Source organism: Sander vitreus, chromosome 14 (assembly GCF_031162955.1).
Source record: "Sander vitreus isolate 19-12246 chromosome 14, sanVit1, whole genome shotgun sequence".
NCBI lineage: Eukaryota > Metazoa > Chordata > Actinopteri > Perciformes > Percidae > Sander > Sander vitreus.
The window spans coordinates 560,001-582,616 of NC_135868.1; the positions used below are offsets into that span (position 1 = coordinate 560,001).

General features: G+C 42.9%; 1 protein-coding gene across 1 annotated transcript in view; it reads right to left on the reverse strand.

Annotated features, from left to right (window-relative positions):
- The window catches only part of dnah5l (dynein, axonemal, heavy chain 5 like), a 94,179-nt gene that overhangs the window by 62,080 nt on the left and 9,483 nt on the right, over positions 1 to 22,616 (reverse strand). The window contains exons 10-29 of the mRNA XM_078268230.1: positions 22,393 to 22,516; positions 21,466 to 21,659; positions 19,443 to 19,535; positions 19,250 to 19,353; positions 18,529 to 18,625; positions 17,279 to 17,359; positions 15,706 to 15,960; positions 15,014 to 15,163; positions 12,665 to 12,783; positions 12,455 to 12,591; positions 10,995 to 11,157; positions 9,043 to 9,154; positions 8,163 to 8,291; positions 6,588 to 6,787; positions 5,720 to 5,873; positions 5,525 to 5,635; positions 3,329 to 3,484; positions 3,039 to 3,167; positions 2,740 to 2,955; positions 799 to 945 (exon numbers count right to left, since the gene is read on the reverse strand). Coding sequence (XP_078124356.1) covers positions 799 to 945; positions 2,740 to 2,955; positions 3,039 to 3,167; positions 3,329 to 3,484; positions 5,525 to 5,635; positions 5,720 to 5,873; positions 6,588 to 6,787; positions 8,163 to 8,291; positions 9,043 to 9,154; positions 10,995 to 11,157; positions 12,455 to 12,591; positions 12,665 to 12,783; positions 15,014 to 15,163; positions 15,706 to 15,960; positions 17,279 to 17,359; positions 18,529 to 18,625; positions 19,250 to 19,353; positions 19,443 to 19,535; positions 21,466 to 21,659; positions 22,393 to 22,516 — 2,871 coding nt within the window. The remainder of the gene's footprint in view (positions 1 to 798; positions 946 to 2,739; positions 2,956 to 3,038; positions 3,168 to 3,328; positions 3,485 to 5,524; positions 5,636 to 5,719; positions 5,874 to 6,587; positions 6,788 to 8,162; positions 8,292 to 9,042; positions 9,155 to 10,994; positions 11,158 to 12,454; positions 12,592 to 12,664; positions 12,784 to 15,013; positions 15,164 to 15,705; positions 15,961 to 17,278; positions 17,360 to 18,528; positions 18,626 to 19,249; positions 19,354 to 19,442; positions 19,536 to 21,465; positions 21,660 to 22,392; positions 22,517 to 22,616) is intronic.

The following is a 22,616-nucleotide window of genomic DNA, read 5'->3' on the forward strand; positions in this document are numbered from 1 at the left end:
CATGTGAAAAAAACTACAACGTTAGCTAGGCCAAAAACAACGTTAATCTCACGATGAAAACATTGATGCCGTTAAAATGTGTTTGCGTTAACGCCGTTAATAACACGTTTAACTGACAGCACTAATAATAAACATGATACTTTGATCCATATTAAGTAGGGATGCACCGAATCCAGATTTTTGGGTTTCGGCCGAATACCAAATCCTATCTATCTGCATGAATGGCTTTGGCTCGTGGGTAATCTGAGGCCCACTGTTTGGTCGGTGTAGGGCTAGCAAAGCTGGTAATGGTCGTCTTGTTAACACCAGTTTTTAGCTGTGACTGTCCTTCCTTTGCCGTACCTGAAGTTGCTGCATTCTGGCTGCTGTCTGTAGATTCCTTCATGCTCAGCTCGTATTCTTCCAGATGTTTCATACCAGATGTTGTAACAGCGGTGATGTTGTGTATTGTTTAGGGTCCTCGCCACCACCAGACTAATCAGCATTGCAGATTGAACATGTAGCTGGACTTGAATGGCCTTCTTTTGACTGAAAGTACTGCCAAACAACACTTTTTCTGCTCACCAGTTCCATTTCCACTTCCTCTCAGCCTGCTGCATTGAAGCTCCACCTACGTAAACACCTTCCTGTAATCAACGGCGCCGTCATGACGTCGACCAGCGTAGCGCGGAGTGACAGCGTAGGGTTCAGCAGAAACCCAACCCCGTCAACAAGCCCAATATTCAGCCCAATCAGAATCCTGGATTTGGTTCATCCCTAATAATAAACCATATTCTTTCATCTGTCCGTCGAACCCACCAGCTCGTCAAAGATGTCTCTCTGGTGGACGTGGATGGTGATGAGCGTCTCATACTTGGTCCTCTCGTTTCTGCTCAGCTCCCTGGTCGTCATGTCGATCAGCTCGTTGAGGATGTCCAGGAACTTCTGATTGGTCGTCTGCATGATCTGTCAGCCAATCAGATAAAAGACAGTAAAGGGGAGAGGATCTGCGTGGCAATGAAATACATGTTTTCCAAACAGAGGTGGAATGTAACTAAGGACTTTACTTGAGTCTTTTCTTTTTATGCCACTTTCTACTTCTACTCCGCTACATTTCAGAGAGAAATATTGTACTTTTTACTCCACTACATTCATCTGTTCCAGCTTTAGTTACTAGTTACTTTAGTTACTCCACTACATTCATCTGTTCCAGCTTTAGTTACTAGTTACTTTAGTTACTAGTTACTTTAGTTACTCCACTACATTCATCTGTTCTAGCTTTAGTTACTAGTTACTTTAGTTACTAGTTATTTTAGTTACTCCTCTACATTCATCTGTTCCAGCTTTAGTTACTAGTTACTTTAGTTACTCCGCTACATTCATCTGTTCTAGCTTTAGTTACAAGTTACTTTAGTTACTCCGCTACACTCATCTGTTCTAGCTTTAGTTACTAGTTACTTTAGTTACTCCACTACACTCATCTGTTCCAGCTTTAGTTACTAGTTACTTTAGTTACTCCACTACATTCATCTGTTCCAGCTTTAGTTACTAGTTACTTTAGTTACTCCGCTACATTCATCTGTTCTAGCTTTAGTTACTAGTTACTTTAGTTACTCCACTACATTCATCTGTTCCAGCTTTAGTTACTAGTTACTTTAGTTACTCCACTACACTCATCTGTTCCAGCTTTAGTTACTAGTTACTTTAGTTACTAGTTACTTTAGTTACTCCACTACATTCATCTGTTCCAGCTTTAGTTACTAGTTACTTTAGTTACTCCGCTACATTCATCTGTTCCAGCTTTAGTTACTAGTTACTTTAGTTACTCCGCTCCATTCATCTGTTCCAGCTTTAGTTACTAGTTACTTTAGTTACTCCGCTACATTCATCTGTTCCAGCTTTGGTTACTAGTTACTTTAGTTACTCCACTACATTCATCTGTTCCAGCTTTAGTTACTAGTTACTTTAGTTACTCCGCTACATTCATCTGTTCTAGCTTTAGTTACAAGTTACTTTAGTTACTAGTTTCTTTAGTTACTCCGCTACATTCTTCTGTTCCAGCTTTAGTTACTAGTTACTTTAGTTACTCAACTCCATTCATCTGTTCCAGCTTTAGTTACTAGTTACTTTAGTTACTCCGCTCCATTCATCTGTTCCAGCTTTAGTTACTAGTTACTTTAGTTACTCCACTACATTCATCTGTTCCAGCTTTAGTTACTACTTACTTTAGTTACTAGTTACTTTAGTTACTAGTTACTTTAGTTACTCCGCTACATTCATCTGTTCCAGCTTTAGTTACTAGTTACTTTAGTTACTCCACTACATTCATCTGTTCCAGCTTTAGTTACTAGTTACTTTAGTTACTCCGCTACATTCATCTGTTCCAGCTTTAGTTACTAGTTACTTTAGTTACTCCACTACATTCATCTGTTCGAGCTTTAGTTACTAGTTACTTTAGTTACTAGTTACTTTAGTTACTCCGCTCCATTCATCTGTTCCAGCTTTAGTTACTAGTTACTTTAGTTACTCCGCTCCATTCATCTGTTCCAGCTTTAGTTACTAGTTACTTTAGTTACTCCGCTACATTCATCTGTTCCAGCTTTAGTTACTAGTTACTTTAGTTACTAGTTACTTTAGTTACTCCTAGTTTTACTTGTAACAGAGTATTTTTACAGTGTGGTATTTTTACGGAAGTAAAGGATCTGAATAGTTCTTCCACCGCTGCCCCCCCTCTGCTCCCGTTTTTCAAAATAAAAGCACCTTCTTGTCAGACTTGCTGAGGACGAGAGCATCTTCTGCGTCTCTGGTCCAGATCATCTGGATGCCCAGCAGGCCAACCTGAGCTGGAAACGCCGACTGGAACTCCAGCAGCTTCAGCTTTGGGTCGCTGATGGCCAGGTAGGCCTGACGGATGATAGCATGGAGGGTCTGCCTCACGCCTGCTAGCAGCTCACATAACCACATCTCCACGTTCCCCTGGAAGAGACACGTTGAACTGTTAGGGGTCGACTGATGCTGTTTGCATGCGTGCGTGCGTGCATGGGTGCGTGCATGTATACCTGTGCCAGGAGAGGTTGGCTCAGCTCCACAGTTTCTCCTTCCTGAGACTGAAAACTGATGATCTGGTCGTAGACTTTCTCATTGAAAACAACTCTGTTAACGTTGTCAAACAGACTGAGCAGATGAGCCTGAGAGACAGAGACATTTTGGAACTAAATATGACATTTTAAACTACTGAGAAAAACAACAAGAATACAGTAAAGAATGCAAAGGACAGAGACGGATAGGGAGCAAGGAGAGCAGGGGGAATAAAAACTGGAACAAATATGTTTATGTAAGGGGGTGTTACCTGTATAGTGTGTGAGTCAGAGGCTTGGCCCAGAATCTCCAGCAGGGCGGGGTCAGAAACGAAGAAAAATCTAGGAAAAACCAAGCGCTTCTTCTCCAGGTAACCGGACAGAGACTTCTGACAAAACTCCAACTGCTCCAGGAGGTGCGGGAGCAACTGGAGGTGGAGGAAGAAGTCCGTTTGAATCAAGAATGAATCCTAACAACAACTGTCCTTCAGATACACAGACAGTTAAAGGTCCTATGACATGCTGCTTTTTGGATGCTTTTATATAGACCTTAGTGGTCCCCTAATACTGTATCTGAAGTCTCTTTTATATAGACCTTAGTGGTCCCCTAATACTGTATCTGAAGTCTCTTTTATATAGACCTTAGTGGTCCCCTAATACTGTATCTGAAGTCTCTTTTATATAGACCTTAGTGGTTCCCCTAATACTGTATCTGAAGTCTCTTTTATATAGACCTTAGTGGTCCCCTAATACTGTATCTGAAGTCTCTTTTATATAGGCCTTAGTGGTCCCCTAATACTGTATCTGAAGTCTCTTTTATACAGACCTTAGTGGTCCCCTAATACTGTATCTGAAGTCTCTTTTATATAGACCTTAGTGGTCCCCTAATGCTGTATCTGAAGTCTCTTTTATATAGGCCTTAGTGGTCCCCTAATACTGTATCTGAAGTCTCTTTTATATAGACCTTAGTGGTCCCCTAATACTGTATCTGAAGTCTCTTTTATATAGGCCTTAGTGGTCCCCTAATACTGTATCTGAAGTCTGTTTTATATAGGCCTTAGTGGTCCCCTAATACTGTATCTGAAGTCTCTTTTATATAGACCTTAGTGGTCCCTTAATACTGTATCTGAAGTCTCTTTTATATAGACCTTAGTGGTCCCCCTAATACTGTATCTGAAGTCTCTTTTATATAGACCTTAGTGGTCCCCTAATACTGTATCTGAAGTCTCTTTTATATAGGCCTTAGTGGTCCCCTAATACTGTATCTGAAGTCTCTTTTATATAGACCTTAGTGGTCCCTTAATACTGTATCTGAAGTCTCTTTTATATAGGCCTTAGTGGTTCCCCTAATACTGTATCTGAAGTCTCTTTTATATAGACCTTAGTGGTCCCCTAATACTGTATCTGAAGTCTCTTTGATATAGACCTTAGTGGTCCCCTAATACTGTATCTGAAGTCTCTTTTATATAGACCTTAGTGGTCCCCTAATACTGTATCTGAAGTCTCTTTTATATAGGCCTTAGTGGTTCCCTAATACTGTATCTGAAGTCTCTTTTATATAGACCTTAGTGGTCCCCTAATACTGTATCTGAAGTCTCTTTTATATAGACCTTAGTGGTCCCCTAATACTGTATCTGAAGTCTCTTTTATATAGACCTTAGTGGTCCCCTAATACTGTATCTGAAGTCTCTTTTATATAGGCCTTACTGGTCCCCTAATACGTTGTCACGTTAGGGCCCTGTTCATGTTGCACAGAAATTTTAATTGCATTTTGTGTCTGTTAAGAGGCACAAAGGCACTCTTTAGAACATGCTAACTAAGCTAACTGGGAGCTCTGGCCATTAGCTACAGCAACTCCAGTTTGTTAGCACCGATTTTAGTCGTTTTATTTCCTATCGACAGTACTCGTAGCCATCTAGCGATCAAGATTCAGGTAAAAATCGGCCGGAGTTCTCCTTTAAGGGAAAGTCTGCAGATTTTCTGTTCTGCCGTACATGCCGATGAACAGCACCAGTACCCAGAGGGTTGTGTTTACTCGCTTATAATTCTCCACTGTATGGAAAGGATTAGGGCCGCACGTGAAAAAGGTATTTGAGTTTTTCACGTGTGGCCCTAATCCTCTTCCATACCACTGAGATGACGCGCTTCATAAAGCTTGAAAATCTGCAACTTTCCCTCTTTAGCATTTAGCTTAGCACAGTGCCACTGCAACCATAAACAACACCGGCTTGGCCGTGTCATCCTCCCTAGCTCCGCCTTTGCCAAAATCGTCACATCAGATTAAAAAAAAAACTAAATGGCGACGGCCAAATTGCCAGACTAAAGACTTCAAAACGGCAGTCCACCAACCAATGGGTGACGTCGATGCTACGTCCCTTATTTTGTTCAGATACAGGAACAGTCTCATGTTTAAAAACCATGGCAGAGTAATGTGAGTGACGTGTTGCTCAGAGGCACGTGGGCAGCACCTGGCTGAGCGTCTCGTCTCCCACGCAGCACTGCACCACGTTGGGAAGGTCGTGCGCTCGCTGCATGATTCTCTGCCACGACTTGTCAATGTTCTGGAAACGTTTGGCCTCCTGCACGAGTCAAAAATAAACCTTAACTTCTATCTGATATGAGACAAAAGGTTTTAAAAACATTTAACGTGACGGTCATGTGACCTGAGGCAGCTGCTTGGCAATGTCTCCACCCACGAACACGGCCTCCAGGTAGATCCAGAGGTTCTGAACCGACAGCCACTTCTCGATGATCTCAGAGGTGTTGGAGAGTTTCTGGACCCACAGCTGGATGGACGGCTTGAACGGAGCGTTGTACCTGCAGGACGGAGGACCACAGGCAGACAGTTCATTCATCCATCCAACCATTCATCCATCCAACCATTCATCCATCCATCCATCCATCCATCCATCCATCCATCCATCCATCCATCCAACCATTCATCCATCCATCCATCCATCCGTCAATCCATTCAACAATCCATCCATCCATCCAACCATCCATCCAACAATCCATCCATCCAACCATCCATTCATCCATCCATCCATCCGTCAATCCATCCAACAATCCAACAATCCATCCATCCATCCATCCATCCAACAATCCATCCATTCATCCAACAATCCATCCTTCCATCCAACAATCCATCCATCCATCCAACAATCCATCCATCCATCCATCTATCCATCCATCCAACAATCCATCCATCCAACAATCCATCCATCCAACAATCCATCCATTCATCCATCCAACCATCCATCCAACAATCTATCCTTCCATCCATCCATCCATCTATCCATCCATCCAACAATCTATCCAATAATCCATCCATGCATCCGTTCATTATTCCCTTCCTTCCTAGTCTCTTTGTTCCTTTCCTGTTCCTTCGTTGTTTTTTCCTTGTTTCCTCTTTTCTTCCTTTTCTTTTTCTTTTCTCCACTTTCTTTCAATTCCTTCATTTCCTTCTTTCTTACTTTGTTGTCTGATCCTTCCTTCGTTCCTTGTCTCTGCCCCCCCCCCTCCCCCTCTCACCTGTTGCTCAGTAGTGACGTCAGCACCATCAGACTATCCTCCATGTTGGAGATCTTCTCGGCTGTGTCGGCTCCTCTGAGCAGCAGTTCTCCTCGGCTCCTGAAGGAGGCGAAGCCGAGCGTCTGGCTGCTCCACTCGGCCACCACGTCCTTCAGCTTGGCCTCAATGTCCCGCTCCTTCACCGCGCTGATACAAACATCCTGAGACCAGCGGGGAAACAGTCCAATCAGGCGCCTTCTTTCAGACACAGAGGCAGTATTTTATAACTGTTTAACCGGAAGTCTTTTTAAACTTTTCCAGATATGTTATTTCCAACATTTCATGGTCATGTTGGACATTTCAAATCCCCCTGAAATCTAACCCCTCTAAGTGAAACATAAAATAAGCAAAATCCCAGAACAAACACCTTTATTAAAAACTGGTTCTAAGCACTTGTGAGACTAAAACAAATAAATGCACTGAGTTTCATAATTATATATTATAATTATAGAATAACATTGCTTTCCGACCGGAGGGATTTTTGCAGTTCCTTGAACATATCGTTCCTATAACCCTTTTTTTTCTCGTTTTCCGACTGGACCAATTTGGGGATTTTTAAGTTCCTCTGGCCACAATTCCTGTAACTCTTTCAGCTCCTACTTCAGGACAGGGTCTCTTCCCTTTTCAGCATAGTGGTGGTTAGATGGCTGTTATTATAATAACAAAAGGTCAGTTCCTATGGCCACTTGGCCAGTGTGAATGCAAATGGCAAAAAACTGGTTTTGGGGGAGAGTAGTTAGTAGATCTGTTTAGAAGTGGACTGTTCCTAGAACTACGTTCCTGTAACTACTTGGGCGGAAAGAGGCTAATGTTCTTCATGCAAAAACCTATTAAAGACATTGTTTGCAAGGACTGAGACTGAGAAATGTCTTGGAGGGTGATAGCAAAGGTGCAACTCTTATTTGTTTTTGGTATTTATGCATATCATGACTTTGCTAGTGGTACCATTGTTCTGTGTATATGATACTTTCTGTTCTTTGTTTGTTTTGTCTATCATCCATCCATCCATCCATCCATCCAACAATCCATAATGACTCATAGTATGTAACAGAGAGAAAACGTTGTTGTGGGTTGGGTCAGGTTAAACTAGTCTATGTCCTTGATGTTCCACTTCCAGGATTGCTCCGGTGCTGCTGGAAATCCCGCTGCATGCATGTTTCCATCCCCTTCCTCTGTCTCTGTGTTGGCGTTCTAACCTCTGGTGGATTTCTGAGGACTATAGTTAACTGCTCCTCAGATCTCTGCAGGGTAAATCCAGACAGCTAGCTAGACTATCTGTCCAATCTGAGATTTCTCTCACATGACTATTTGGCAGCAGCTCCGTGCGGAGCTTAGTGCCGCCCATGCCGATTCTGATTGGTTTAAAGAAATGCCATTAAACCAGAGCATGTTTTCCTCCCATCCCCGAATGCTATGTGGAGTAGCCAGACCTTCCTTTATTGCGCTGTGGAGGAGTGTCTGGCAAAGCGACACTAGGTTAAACAGGTTTTATTTGCGTCTGTGTGTTAACAGCTGCCGTGTTTTCAGCAACAGTACCTCTATGTCTTCTTTGTGTTGCAGCAGCGGTGCCTCCATGATGTTTCTGAGGGAGAAAGTTTCCGACTCCACGTGGAAGCTGTGACCGGTCAGCTCGCTAAGACGAGTCCAGTGTCGGGACAGCATTGCCTGAAGGATACGGTCAGAGAAACACCATTATTATTATCAGCTTTCACCATCCAGAGCAGAAATACTCAGTGAGTAGAAAAGTGTGTTACAGTAGTCAATGCAGGATGAGACAAATGCACATATAAGCATCTCCAGTTCAGCAGTTGGGGGAAGATATTCTGGCAAACGAGGAGCCAGTTCCGACTGCCTCGAGCTGTCCTGTTGGATCTCTGTCCTGTTTTGGGCCATTGTACAGAGAGGAGCACTAAGAGAAACCATTCATCCAACAATCTATCCAACAACCAATCCATCCGTCCATCCAACAATCCATCCATCCATCCATCCGGTGTCCCGTGGCAAAACCCTTTCTCGGTGTAGCACTGGGCGCTTTAATACGGGACCATTTCATTTTAATTACGGCACAGTCCGACCTCATGAGGCTGTGGCAGTAACTGCGTCTGCAACATGTTGTCACTCTACAGTGTGCCCCCCAAACATCCTACAGCTTCAACAACTTCACATTGAGTGAAATTCCTTTGTTTTGTTTTCCTCTCTGCACATGTCGGTATGAATGAATATAAATTTGGGGCGTTTCACGTTCATTTTCCGTGTTACTCATCCTATGTTTCTGTCGTACGCCACTGCTGATGCTGATCGCCATCTAGTTTTATAAATGATGGCCCTGGTCAGCGGCGTAACATGTGTCTAACAACGCTGATTGATCAAACACTTCCACACCCTACTTTTACATTTATTCTAAATGAAGTCAGACCTTGTTGGCCATCATGTAGAGCAGAGGGCAGGTCTCAGTGAAGTCATCGATGGTTTTCTTCAGATCTCTGAAGGCCTGCCATTCCTTCAACGCCTTCGGAAGCTTCCGGATCCTGAAAAACACAAAAGAAGACCCAGTGAGAGACGGAGCAATAAGTGCTGCCAGTGGCGATAGGAAATGCAGAAGCTAAATAATATAATAATAAGTTTATTTGATATAGCACCTTTTACAGACAAAGTCACAAAGTGCTTCACATGATAAACATTTGTAAAAATACAGTAAGATCCATCAGAAAATAAGCAAGGAAAAAGTAATTGAAAGACCAATGAAAATCAGTTAAAGGTCCCATGGCATGAAAATGTCACTTTATGAGGTTTTTTTTAACATTAATATGAGTTCCCCCAGCCTGCCTATGGTCCCCCAGTGGCTAGAAATGGTGATAGGTGTAAACCGAGCCCTGGGTATCCTGCTCTGCCTTTGAGAAAATGAAAGCTCAGATGGGCCGATCTGGAATCTTCCCTTTATGACGTCATAAGGAGAAAGGTTACCTCCCCTTTCTCTGCTTTGACCACCCAGAGAATTTGGCCCCCCCATGAAAGAGAGAGACATCATGGCTTTCAAATGAGCAAAGTGGCAGTTGGTCAAGGCCACACCCCCACCCTCCACCTTGCCCCCCCCCCTCTCTCCTCCTCAATAGCATTTAAAGCTACAGACACAGAAATGGCACATCCTAAGGAAAGCTCATTGTGGGACTGGCTCTAGTGGCTGTAATTCTGCACCAAGGCTGAATTATGGGAAACAGACTTCAGATCCAGTATTAGGGGACCACTAAGGCCTATATAAAAGAGACTTCAGATACAGTATTAGGGGACCACTAAGGTCTATATAAAAGAGACTTCAGATACAGTATTAGGGGACCACTAAGGTCTATATAAAAGAGACTTCAGATACAGTATTAGGGGGACCACTAAGGTCTATATAAAAGAGACTTCAGATACAGTATTAGGGGACCACTAAGGCCTATATAAAAGAGACTTCAGATACAGCATTAGGGACCACTAAGGTCTATATAAAAGAGACTTCAGATACAGCATTAGGGACCACTAAGGTCTATATAAAAGAGACTTCAGATACAGTATTAGGGGACCACTAAGGCCTATATAAAAGAGACTTCAGATACAGTATTAGGGGACCACTAAGGTCTATATAAAAGAGACTTCAGATACAGTATTAGGGGACCACTAAGGTCTATATAAAAGCATCCAAAGAGCACCATGTCATGGGACCTTTAAAAGATTAAAACCTAAAATCCAAAGTTACAAACATGAGTCAAAAGCGAATTTAATCAAGTGTGTCTTCAGCTGCTTTTTAAAAGCATCAACAGAGACTGCAGAACGTAAGATAATAGGAAGGAAGTTTTTAAGCAAGTGCATGTGGGACCACCAGTAATCCCTGGTTAGAAGACCTGAGGGACCTGTTAGTAGTGTACGGATGGAGCAGGTCAGAGATATAAACAGGTGCCTGACCATGCTTTACCAAAGCTTTATAATTCAGAACAAGAACTTTGACGAAGAAATTTGATCCTGAACTCGACTGGAAGTCAATGTATTGAGTATAAAATAATATAATAATATAATATAATAATCCTGCTGCACCTGGTCAACAGCCTTGCAATATAGTTCTATTCAATTCAATTGTATTTATAGTATCAAATCATAACAAGAGTTATCTGAGGACACTTTACAGATAGAGTAGGTCTAGACCACACCCTAGTTGTAGATGGTCCTGGGACAAGTGAAAATGGAGTTGCAGTAATCAAGGCGGGATGATATAAAACCATAAATGATCATCTCAAGCTCAGAATGCGACAGCTCTAAGTGAAATGACTATATTATCTCAGTCTTTTAATTTCAATCTTAAATACTATAAAAGAATGTTCCTCCGTGCTGTACCTGTTCTGGAAGTCCTGCAGCTCGGTGTTGATCCTCTCGATGTTGAGGTCGGCCCACAGGATGTCGTAGTATCCAGTGACGCTGTCGATGACGGAGTTATACAAAGTGTAGAGTTTGGACAGCAGAGAGAGCTCCCTCTTGATCCTCTGCAGCTCTGGATACTCTGCAGGGAAGAGAGGGATGATTAGTAAGGAAGAAGAGAAGGAAGTCAGTCAGTTGTGAGGACTATGGTTAACTGCTCCTCAGATCTCTGCAGGGTAAATCCAGACAGCTAGCTAGACTATCTGTCCAATCTGAGTTTTCTGTTGCACGACTAAAACTACTTTTCAACGTCCACATGTTCCACCAAAACAAAGATCCTTCCTGAGACTATTTAGCAGAGGCACCGTGGCTCCGTCCGGAGCTTAGCACCTCCCAAGACGACTGTGATTGGTATAAAGGTCCCATACTATGCTTATTTTCAGGTTCATATTTTGGGTCTCTACTAGAACATGTGTACACTTTATTCGAACATGCTTTAAAGGTGCTCTAAGCGATGTTGGGTGACATCACTTCTTGTTGACGTTCGAAGTATTGTCAAACAAAACGGAGGCTAGCTCGCTCCTCCCTCCTCCTCATCCCCTCCCTTCCGTGCTTCCTGAAACAGTCATGAACGCGCATTGTGGAAGTAGCCTACGTGCTAACGCTGCTGCTGTGATGGCTCAACCAAATCCTTCTTGTCGGTTATTGGCTGGAACGCTGGAAGACTGTTTATGTTTGGTGGAGCGGGTTGGCGCAGGTTGTTTTTGTTGCCGTTTGTGGAGCCTGGGCTGTCTACAGAGACCACGTTTTTTTTACAGTGTGTTCAGGGGACAGGCAGCAGACATTGCTTAGAGCACCTTTTAATGTTAATAAAAACACTTTATTTTTATCATACTCCGTATTAGCGCCTGTCTCTTTAAGCACCCTCCAGTAAAAGCCCAGTCTGTTTGATTGGTCAGTCTTTCTGGTTCTTCTGCATCTGCACCCTCTGAGTCTCTGCACTGTCATTGCAGCCGGGGACTGATTGTAACGGCACTGTAGCAGCACTTTATACATATACATATACATATATATATACATACATATATATATATATATATATATATATATATATATATAGTATAGTTGTGACATCACAACCGTAAGGAAATCCTGGCGACTCGTTTAAAGGCACAGGTTATGAATATGGCTGTGTGCATTTCTCTGTAGAATAAGTCTTTTGATACTCTCACAGTATTCATAGAGCACATCAACCTGCTATATAATATTAAAAAAACATGGAAATCTTACTTTTTACAATATGGGACCTTTAAAGAAATGCCAATAAACCAGAGCACGTTTTTCGCCCATCCAGGAATGCTGTGTGGACTAACCCAGACCTTCCTCCGCAGCGCTGTGGAGGAAGGTCTGGCAATGCGAGACTAGTCAGTGAGTCGTACCGTTAACAGACAGTCCGAATAGCGCCTCCCCTCCAGAGTAGGTGGTGTATTTCCTCCACAGCTGATCAAACTCAGCCTGGAAACTCTGCAGCCGGTCGCTGGCTTCAGCTGGAGCCAAGCCCTCCATCCCCGGGCCCCTGCAAGCACACACGTTTGACTTTCTGTTGCACGTCATAATAACCATGATAGGAGTTTGTCCCTGATGCGTACCTGTGATTGTACTCAGTGGAGAAAGTCTGGACGTGGCTCTGGAAGCTCCGCACTGCAGACAGCAGGTCTGCCTTCATGCTGGGCTGGATCCTCACAAGAGTGTTCTGGTTCTGCACCACCTGAAACCAAAACACACACACATCGGTACTTATTTCCTCTTTCTTTATTTGGATCCCCGTTAGCTTTCACAGAGTGCTCGCCAGTCTTCCTGAGAAAAACAATAAAGCCAAAGCAAGCCAAATGTAAGGATCAGAAAATAAGAGAAAGGACTCTATAAAAATAAAAAAATAAAGTAAAAAACTTTAAGATGATTTCAAAACAGTATTATTTAGGGGTACTTTGGAGGACTGCAGGGGGTACGTGTTCACCTAGGGGTACTCTGGAGGACTGCAGGGGCGTACGTGTCCCCCTAGGGGTGCTTTGGAGGACTGCAGGGGGTACGTGTACCCCTAGGGGTACTCTGGAGGACTGCAGGGGGTACGTGTCCCCCTAGGGGTACTCTGGAGGACTGCAGTGGGTACGTGTCCCCCTAGGGGTACTTTGGAGGACTGCAGTGGGTACGTGTCCCCCTAGGGGTACTCTGGAGGACTGCAGGGGGTACGTGTACCCCTAGGGGTACTCTGGAGGACTGCAGGGGGTACGTGTACCCCTAGGGGTACTTTGGAGGACTGCAGGGGGTACGTGACATATTTTGCTAAATGATTTTCAGTTCCAAGGCTGTAGTTACTTCTACTGTCTCTTTTTCACTCCAAGTTTGTCGCTTTCTTCAAGGTTTTGTCGTTTGTTTTGAACTATTCTCGCCTTTCTTCCTTACTTTTTTCTACTGTCTCTTTTTCCTCAAAGTTTTTGTCTCTTTTTTCAAAGTTTTTGTCACTTTTTTATGAAGTTTGTCGCTTATTTTAATTTTTTGTCACTTTTGTCGCCCTAGTGTTGCCTTGCTTCTTTCGGTAACACTTCACTTGAAGTTTTCTACATAAGAGTGACATGATACAGTCATGAACACATGACACTCACATGATACAGTCATGACAGTGTCATGTGTTCATGACAGTGTCATGAACACATGACACTCACATGATACAGCCATGACAGTGTCATGTGTTCATGACAGTGTCATGTGTTCATGACACTCACATGATACAGTCATGACAGTGACAATCAGTAATGGGGAATTACTGGAATTGTTGGTCTTTGTAAATTATAGAGTGTGGTCTAGACCTACTCTATCTGTAAAGGGTCCTGAGATAACTCTTGTTATGATTTGATACTATAAATATAATATAACAGACTTGAATGACACATGAACCCTAACCCTAATCATAACCAGAACGTGTCATGACAAAACCGAATGACACTAAAAAAGCGTTATGTCATAAACGTTTATGACTTGTTTATAATGTTTTATGACACGGTCATGACAGTGTCATGTCACTCTTATGTAGAAAACTTCAAGTAAAGTGTAACCCTTCTTTCTACTGTTTTTTACGGTGGCCCTAAAGTGCAAATCACAACAGCAAATAGAAAAACGCAACAGCAAATCATAAAACACAACGGCAAATATGAAAACACGACAGCAAATAGGAAAACACGACAGCATTAACTTCTACCGTAAAGGTAGGGCCTATCTAGCAGAGGACAGAGCCTCCTGATTGGACAGACGGACTGTCTCTCTGTTAAAAGTAGGCGCTTTTCCGTGTTTTTCACCTCTCCTTCCTGTTAAAAGACAGACAGTCCGTCTGTCCAATCAGGAGGCTCCGTCCTCTGCTAGATAGGCCCTACCTTTACGGTAGAAGTTAATGCCGTTGTGTTTTCATATTTGCTGTCGTGTTTTCATATTTGCTGTCGTGTTTTCATATTTGCTGTCGTGTTTTCATATTTGCTGTCGTGTTTTCCTATTTGCTGTCGTGTTTTCCTATTTGCCGTTGTGTTTTATGATTTGCTGTTGCGTTTTTCTATTTGCTGTTGTGATTTGCACTTCAGGGCCACCGTAGTTTTTTGTCTAAGTATTTGTTACTATTTCCGACCTATTGTTGCCTTCCTTCCTTCTTTCTACTGTCTTTTTCCAAGTTTTTGTCTCCTTTTTCCATCATCATCTAAATGTTTTCCAGGTCCAAGGCTGTAGTTTAGTAAATCTATCGCTGACATCGCTGTATTCTTCCTCTTTATAGAGATCTTTTTTTCTACCAATAATTATTTGTGCTGGTTAGGGGGTACATGGCTTAAAAACACTGTTCAAAGGGGGAACATTATTGAAAAAAGCTTGAGAACCACTGGTCTAAAGAAACACCAGGCTCTGCTACAGATGTTTTCTATCAAGTCCAGCAAAGTTTTGCCATGTCTCCGTCTCACCAGGGCGCTGAGGTTTTTCCAACCGTACGTCAGGCCGTCCACGCGCTCGGCGTTCCCGTCGTTGAAGAGCAGCTCGTGTTTGTTCAGCAGAGCGAAGGATTCCTCCACCGGACCGATGCCGGCATCGATGCCAACCTCCGCCTCCCGAACCTCAAACAGCAAACAGGGAGGAGGGGAATGAGGGATGATTTATAATCAGCGGGGTGATGAATACATGCAGTGATAGAATGTAACTAAGTACATCTACTCCAGTACTGTACTTCAGTCCAAATGTTGAGGTACTTGTACTTGTACTTTTCATGCAACTTTCTACTTCTAGTAGAAGATAGATAGATGGATAGATGGATAGATATATAGAGAGAGATAGAAAGAGAGATATATATATATAGATAGATAGATAGAGAGATAGATAGATATAGAGAGATAGACAGACAGACAGATAGATATATAGAGAGATAGATAGATAGATAGATAGATAGATAGATAGAGAGATAGATAGATAGAGATAGAGATATAGAGAGAGATAGATAGACAGATAGATAGATATATAGAGAGAGAGATAGATGGATAGATATACAGAGAGATAGATGGATGGATGGATGGATGGATGGATGGATAGAGAGATAGAGAGATAGAGAGAGAGAGAAGTATAGTTAAATGGTCTGTCTGAATGATTAGATGAAATGTCTGACCTCACTTAGCGCCGCCATGGCTCCTCGGACGTCCTCCAGGTCCGTGATTGGACGCTGCAGGCGCTTCGTCAGCCCGTCCAGGAGCGAGAAGATGTCGTCCATGCGGGCGGACGCATGGCGGTTGAGCGCGGCGCCGAAGGCTCGTTTCCACAGACGACACTCCTGAGTGAGCGCCAGCTTCAGCTGGTCGGCGTCGAAGAGGATCGAACCCACGGTGCAGAACGCCGGGAGCTCCGAAATCTGCACCTCCAGAGTCTGCAGGGACAGCAAGGCATCATGGGTAAAACTTTGCTTAACCCCCCTGTTGTACTCTGGTCTAATCTAATTTCTAAGGAACTATTTGCTGCCTTTTTTAGGGCTTTATGTCGATCAAACTGTAAGTGAGAAGACTATGACGGCGAAATAATACAGTCAAAGATATTGGACTTTTTCGAAATAAAAGCATGAAAATAAACTAAAACTAAAATGTCTGGCCCTTGATGTGATTCTCCTTTTCCAGTGTGGCCCTCTGGGAAGTTGAGTTTGAACCCCTGCTGTAGAATGTGAACTTGTTGTCCTTCCGGGTAAAATGTTCGACGTTTTGGTCGCTTTTTCTGATGCCTTTGATGCTTATTTTACAATGTTTTTGTCACTCATTTCATTTTAAATAAACCTTATTTATACATTATACCTTTTTTTGTCCCTCTTTGGTTAATGTATTATAAAGATGGAGGTATGTCTCTCTTTAGCTAATGTATTATAAAGATGGAGGTATGTCCCTCTTTGGCTAATGTATTATAAAGATGGAGGTATGTCCCTCTTTAGCTAATGTATTATAAAGATGGAGGTATGTCTCTCTTTAGCTAATGTATTATAAAGATGGAGGTATGTCCGTCTTTGGTTAATGTATTATAAAGAAGAAGAAGTATTCTGAATGTCAGATTCTACGCTTACGAGAATACTTTGATTAGTTGGTGGAAGTAATTACACATGAATGAGCTCATATTTGTGAAAGAAGAAAGTTTTTTTTTTGCTAAGAATCAACTCAATAATTACACAATGTAGGTTTAAGATCAGAGGATGTTGGGTGAATCACAGATGGGTATCTGTCAAAGTTTAGTCTTGATACTGTTTTGAAAGCCATTTAAACATCTATTTTTTTAATGCTATGAAATTGAATAAAACACCCAAAAAAAAGGCAAAGAAAGTCAAAATCCTTAATTGTACCTGTGAAGAACGTTGTATGGGTTACATACAACATACATCCATGTTATTTTTGGGCAATATGGTTCAAAGAAACCCATAATTCAGATATAAAATAGGAAAACACAAGGGTTAGGCTGTGTAAATATCTAATGTTATCAGAAGAAAATATGAATATATTATACAAACATAACTTTTCATTCATCCACACAACGTTCACTACACTTTCAGACGAGGCCACGCCCCTTTAGGAGAGTTAGTTAGAGAGAATCATTGGTATAATATGTCGGACAAAAGATGCTCCATGATACGAGTCCACTAACAACGTGACAGTAGTGGGAGACAAAACGTCCCGACAGAAGGAGAAGGATGTGATGTGTGATAAACTCACCGAGTAGAAGGAGATCTGAGAGCTGAACTCCGTCAGCGAGGGATCGGACTGCAGGAAGGCCTGCACCTGCTCCTCTGGGTCCTAAACACACCAAGCTGTTAGAGTCCAACAACAACTCACACAAACGCACACAGACACACACAGACACACACACAGACTAACACACTCACACACACACACACACACACACGCACACACACACACAGACACACACAGACTAACACACTCACACACACACACACACACAGACACACATACGCACACACACAGACTAACACACGCACAGACACACACAGACACATACACACAGACAAACACACACACACATACATGCACGCACACACGCACGCACACGCAAGCACACACACACACACAGACTAACACACGCACAGACACACACAGACACATACACACAGACATGCACACACACACACACACACACACACACACACACACAGACTAACACAAACGCACACACATGCAACACACACACACAAACACTCATGCGCAAACACACAAACACACACACACACACAGACGCACAACACACAAACACACACACACACACAAGTGTTGCTTGTGTTGTCTTCCTTTTTGTTTCTTTGTATTTTAAAAAGCCTTTTTTAACATCGAGGGCAGGGGACTACAGATGAAAAATAGCCTTCTGGCTAATTCTGGCTTTTTAACCCATTGGAAATCATGTTATCTTAATTTGCACTTTCATAAAACAAACTGAACTGAACACCTCCCCCCCTCTCTCTTATGTTTCCTCTCCTCTCTGAATAATGTGTGTATGAAGACCCGTCAGCCTCTGTGGTTTTAGAGTCATGTTAAGGACATTGATTACTGGATAGAGAGCTGATGCTGCAAAGTTTCCTCTGATGATGAGATAAAGAAGTCATGTTTGATAACAACAGATAAAGAGCAGCTGCTGATGAGGGCTGGTGTAGAGCGTATGAGCTGAGTGGTGTCAGTGTTTGTCGACCTCGGAGCAGAATGGCTGCAGTCACACACATACACCCACACGCACACAGACACGCACAAACACAAACCCACAGACGCACAACAGGCCCACACACACACACACACACACACACACACGCACGTACACACACACACACACACACACACAGACACGCACAAACACAAACCCACAGACGCACAACAGGCCCACACACACACACACACACACACACACACACACACACACACACACACACACACACAGACACACACACACAAACACTAACCTGGTTCCACAGAGTAGAGAAGTGTGTGAGGTCGTTGAGAGTTTCAGCAGCTTGATCTCTCAGAGACGAAACGACGGAGCTGAGCTGCATCACCAACCTGCAACAACAACAACAACGCTGGTTGATCTGTGGTTTAAATCTGTCTTATATAGGGTTGGGTACCGAAACCCAGTTCTCCCTTTTACGGCGAGTGACACACGTGTCCGCTCGCGGTGTGAAGCGCATGTCCGCGCTATTCTTCGACATACAATCACTGCTGACAGACGGCTTTTTGTACACGCTCCGAAACGGACGTAAAAAAATATCACACTTTCTCTGTAGTCTACCGTTAGCTAGCTATCGTAAATGTAGGCTACTTTTAGAATGCTATATTTTCCCTCTGGGCTCACCAAAATAGACGTAAAAGCATATTAAAAAAATCAAATACATAACATTTCAATAGATAGAACATGAATACATGAATAAATAATAAAGAAAATACATTAGTAAATAAACCATAAACAATATAGATTAATAAATAAGTACATCAATATAAATACATAAAAAAACATGTAAATAAAGAAAATATAAACATAACAAAATATTTAATGAATAAAAATGAAAAATTGTCTTTTTAAAAGTCCCATTCCTGGCAGTGTGTGTGTGTGTGTGTGTGTGTGTGTGTGTGTGTGTGTGTGTGTGTGTGTGTGTGTGTGTGTGTGTGTGTGTGTGTGTGACTGACTTGGTGACGTCTCTGTGTTCGGCCAGCTGTCTGTCCAGAGGCCGCAGCACCGGCGGCTTCACCAGGATGTCGTCTCCCGCGTCGCGGACCGCCGCCTGCTCCACCTGGCAGACGGAATCATGCCGCAATGTGATTGGCTGTCTGTTAAAGCGTGTTTCCAACATAAGTTGAAACAGATAAGTGACAGACGTACCTGCTGCTGCTTGTACTGCAGGTGAGAGAATGTCCACAGAGGGATGTCTTTGGTCACAGACAACACAACGCTCACCAGCTTGTTCACTGCACTCTGAAACACACAAAGGACACACACCCAAACACACACACACACACACACACAAACACAAACATACCCCCCCCACACACACACACACACACACACACACACACACACACACACACACACACACACACACCAACACCAACACAAACACAGAACACACAAACACACACACACATACATACACAAACACAAACACACACAAACACGTTGGTGAAAGATGTACACTATAAAAAGTATTGTTAGCCTCTAGAAACAAGGGATATTTGGATGTATACGTGCAGGAGGAAGGATTACTCGGGACAAGAGTATAACGTTTTATCTTCCTTTACTGTGGAGGATGGTACAGTCTGTAGAACCCCTTTACTGTGGAGGATGGTACAGTCTGTAGAACCCCTTTACTGTGGAGGATGGTACAGTCTGTAAAATGCTCTTTACCCAGGTGCTGACAAACTTTTCTTTCTTTTTTTTAAGATTATTTTTTAGGGGCTTTTCCCTTTATTATAGTGACAGTGGATAGACATGAAAGGGGGAGAGAGATGGGGGATGACACGCAGCAAAGGGCAGCAGGTCTGGCTGCAGGACTCAGCCAACACGCTCTTACTGGATGAGCCGCCCCTGCAGACAAACTTTTCAAGTACACACCAGAGGCAGCGAGCGATCACAACAACAGCAACATGTAGGCTACAAAAACACGGAACTACAACTATATAGCCACCTACGTAGTTCCTGTAGCAAGGTAACATTACATCTAGTGCTGTCAGTTAAACGTGTTATTAACGGTGTTAACGCAAACCCATTTTAACAGCGTCAATTTTTGTATCGTGAGATTAACGTTCTTTTTGGCCTAGCAAACGTAGTTTTTTTCACATGCTGTTGCAACAACTAGTAACGTTAGAAAAACTACAACACCACACCGGATCTAGCTAGACTGGAAACAAAACAACAGGCACGCCGCACACACTTGTTTGGGCTCGTGAGCCGGCCAAAGAGTAGTAGGCTAACGTTACGCTTTGAGTGGATGGCGAGCGCGAGACGCGCGACAATAACGGGACGGTTGTGATTAGGAAGACTACGGGGAAAAGACGCCTCACACGCGCGACGCGATCCCCAGTCCCCTGGGTGAAAGTCCTGTATTGTTTGACCCATCCACCACCCCCACCATAGATTAAATAACGTGACCATTTCACGAACTGCCATGAGACTGGGCTGGATTTTTGATATGTGTTTTTGAAGTCTTTCTCACTCACGTAGCAGACACTTGCTGTGCATACTGAGGGCTTTAAATTCTTGTCCCAATGGTTTTTTGTCTTCAAATTTGCACTGCAATACTGGAGCAATGTCTTTGTCATATTGTTGTGCTTGTTTGATCTCAGCAATTGACAATGTTTTTTGTGTGTCTGCATTAGCTTATGAACATTGCAGAGAGGTAGGCACTGAACAAACCCACGGTGAACTGGTGTCTTGAGTCTCAACAGTTTGGGTTGTCGTTGCTATGCAATCTGATGTAAGCTCTTCTACACACTGTTCCATCATCCCCTCAACTTCGAAAGGCATTCTTGACAGGCTATCGGCATCCACATTTTCTTTGCCAGGACGATACCTGATGGTAAAATGGAAGTCTGCTAGTTCTGCTGCCCATCTACATCCAGTTGCGTTGAGTTTAGCACTTGACAGGACGCACGTAAGTGGATTGTTATCGGTAAACACAGTGAAAGTTGGTGATAAGCTCCTCTCCCATATGTCTCTCCAAATTGCAGATTCCAAGTAGCCTACATTTTATTTATGATTGGTAAAAACATAAACCGTTCCATACTGTTTTCCTCCTGTTATGTTTTTGAAATTATTTGTATTATATATTATTGTATTATTGCTATACAGGATGACACATTACTGCAGACAGAGCTCAGTAAAGTTTATTGCAACGATAGAAAAGTACCTGAATGTCGTCGAGGCTGGGTCTGAGGACGATGTTGGGGATGGCGAGCTGGATGGAGGCTCTGAAAAGAGGAGGAGGAGCTGATTGGGTGCTGCAGAAAGAGGACGAGGAGGAGGAGGGGGAGGAGGAGGAAGGGGGCTGGTATTTGGGGACATGAAGTCTTCTCCTCAGGGCGTCCAGAGAGGATTTGGTGGCTGGAAGGAAAGACAAAAATAAGGGCAGGATTTACAAGATACTTTGTAATGTCAGTGTGAGAACATTTCATTTAAAAAATGTAACTATTTCTGCAAAATGTTACAAAAGTTAAAACATGGCTGCATGCTTTGGGAAATAACTGGCACTTACGGAAGTCATTGGACATTTAAACCCACTGGTATGTGTAGGGGGAATTACAGTATGTCTAAAATAAGGCCCTAAAGCCTGTAAAATCTGACTAATTTATTAATTCCCTCGCCTTCTTACATCGGACTTAAGTTTACCAGAACACAAGGATCAATCTGAGACAAAGAGTTCACTTAAGCAAAGTTTACTGAGTCCAACATAAGATTTACAACACAGCAGTGGGTTCACAAACAGAGACTAAGTTTCCCTAGCAACAGACATTAAATCAGACCTGGTCCACCAAGATCTCGTCTAACCCTAACCCTGATCTGAGTTTTCCCTGTGTCTTTATTCTCTCCTCACAGTGGGTTGTGTCCTAGTTTCTAGACAGAAAGTTATCTTCACAAACACACACACACACACACACAAGGTCGGGACCTTGTGGTGCAACTTGTTGGACTTGTTTTTTATCAATGCAGACATCATATTAAAAAGAAGATTTCACTTTCTTTTTTGATATCATCTCTGGGAGGGAAGACAAGAGAAAAAGAAGGCTATGAAGGAAGGCAGGGAAGAGAAGGAGACATGGTAGGAGAGAGGGCTGACCTTTGACCAGGGCTTCAGTGTTGCGATGACAGAGCTGACCAATCAGGTTGTAGAAACGACAAGGAAGACAAGACTGACAGCGCGTCTTCTGTTTGGAGTCTGGGTGAAGACACTGGAAAGATCCCTAAAGAGAAGGAGAAAGAGAAAAGAAGAGAGGAAAATGAATATGTGTGTGTGTGTGTGTGTGTGTGTGTGTGTGTGTGTGTGTGTGTGTGTGTGTGTGT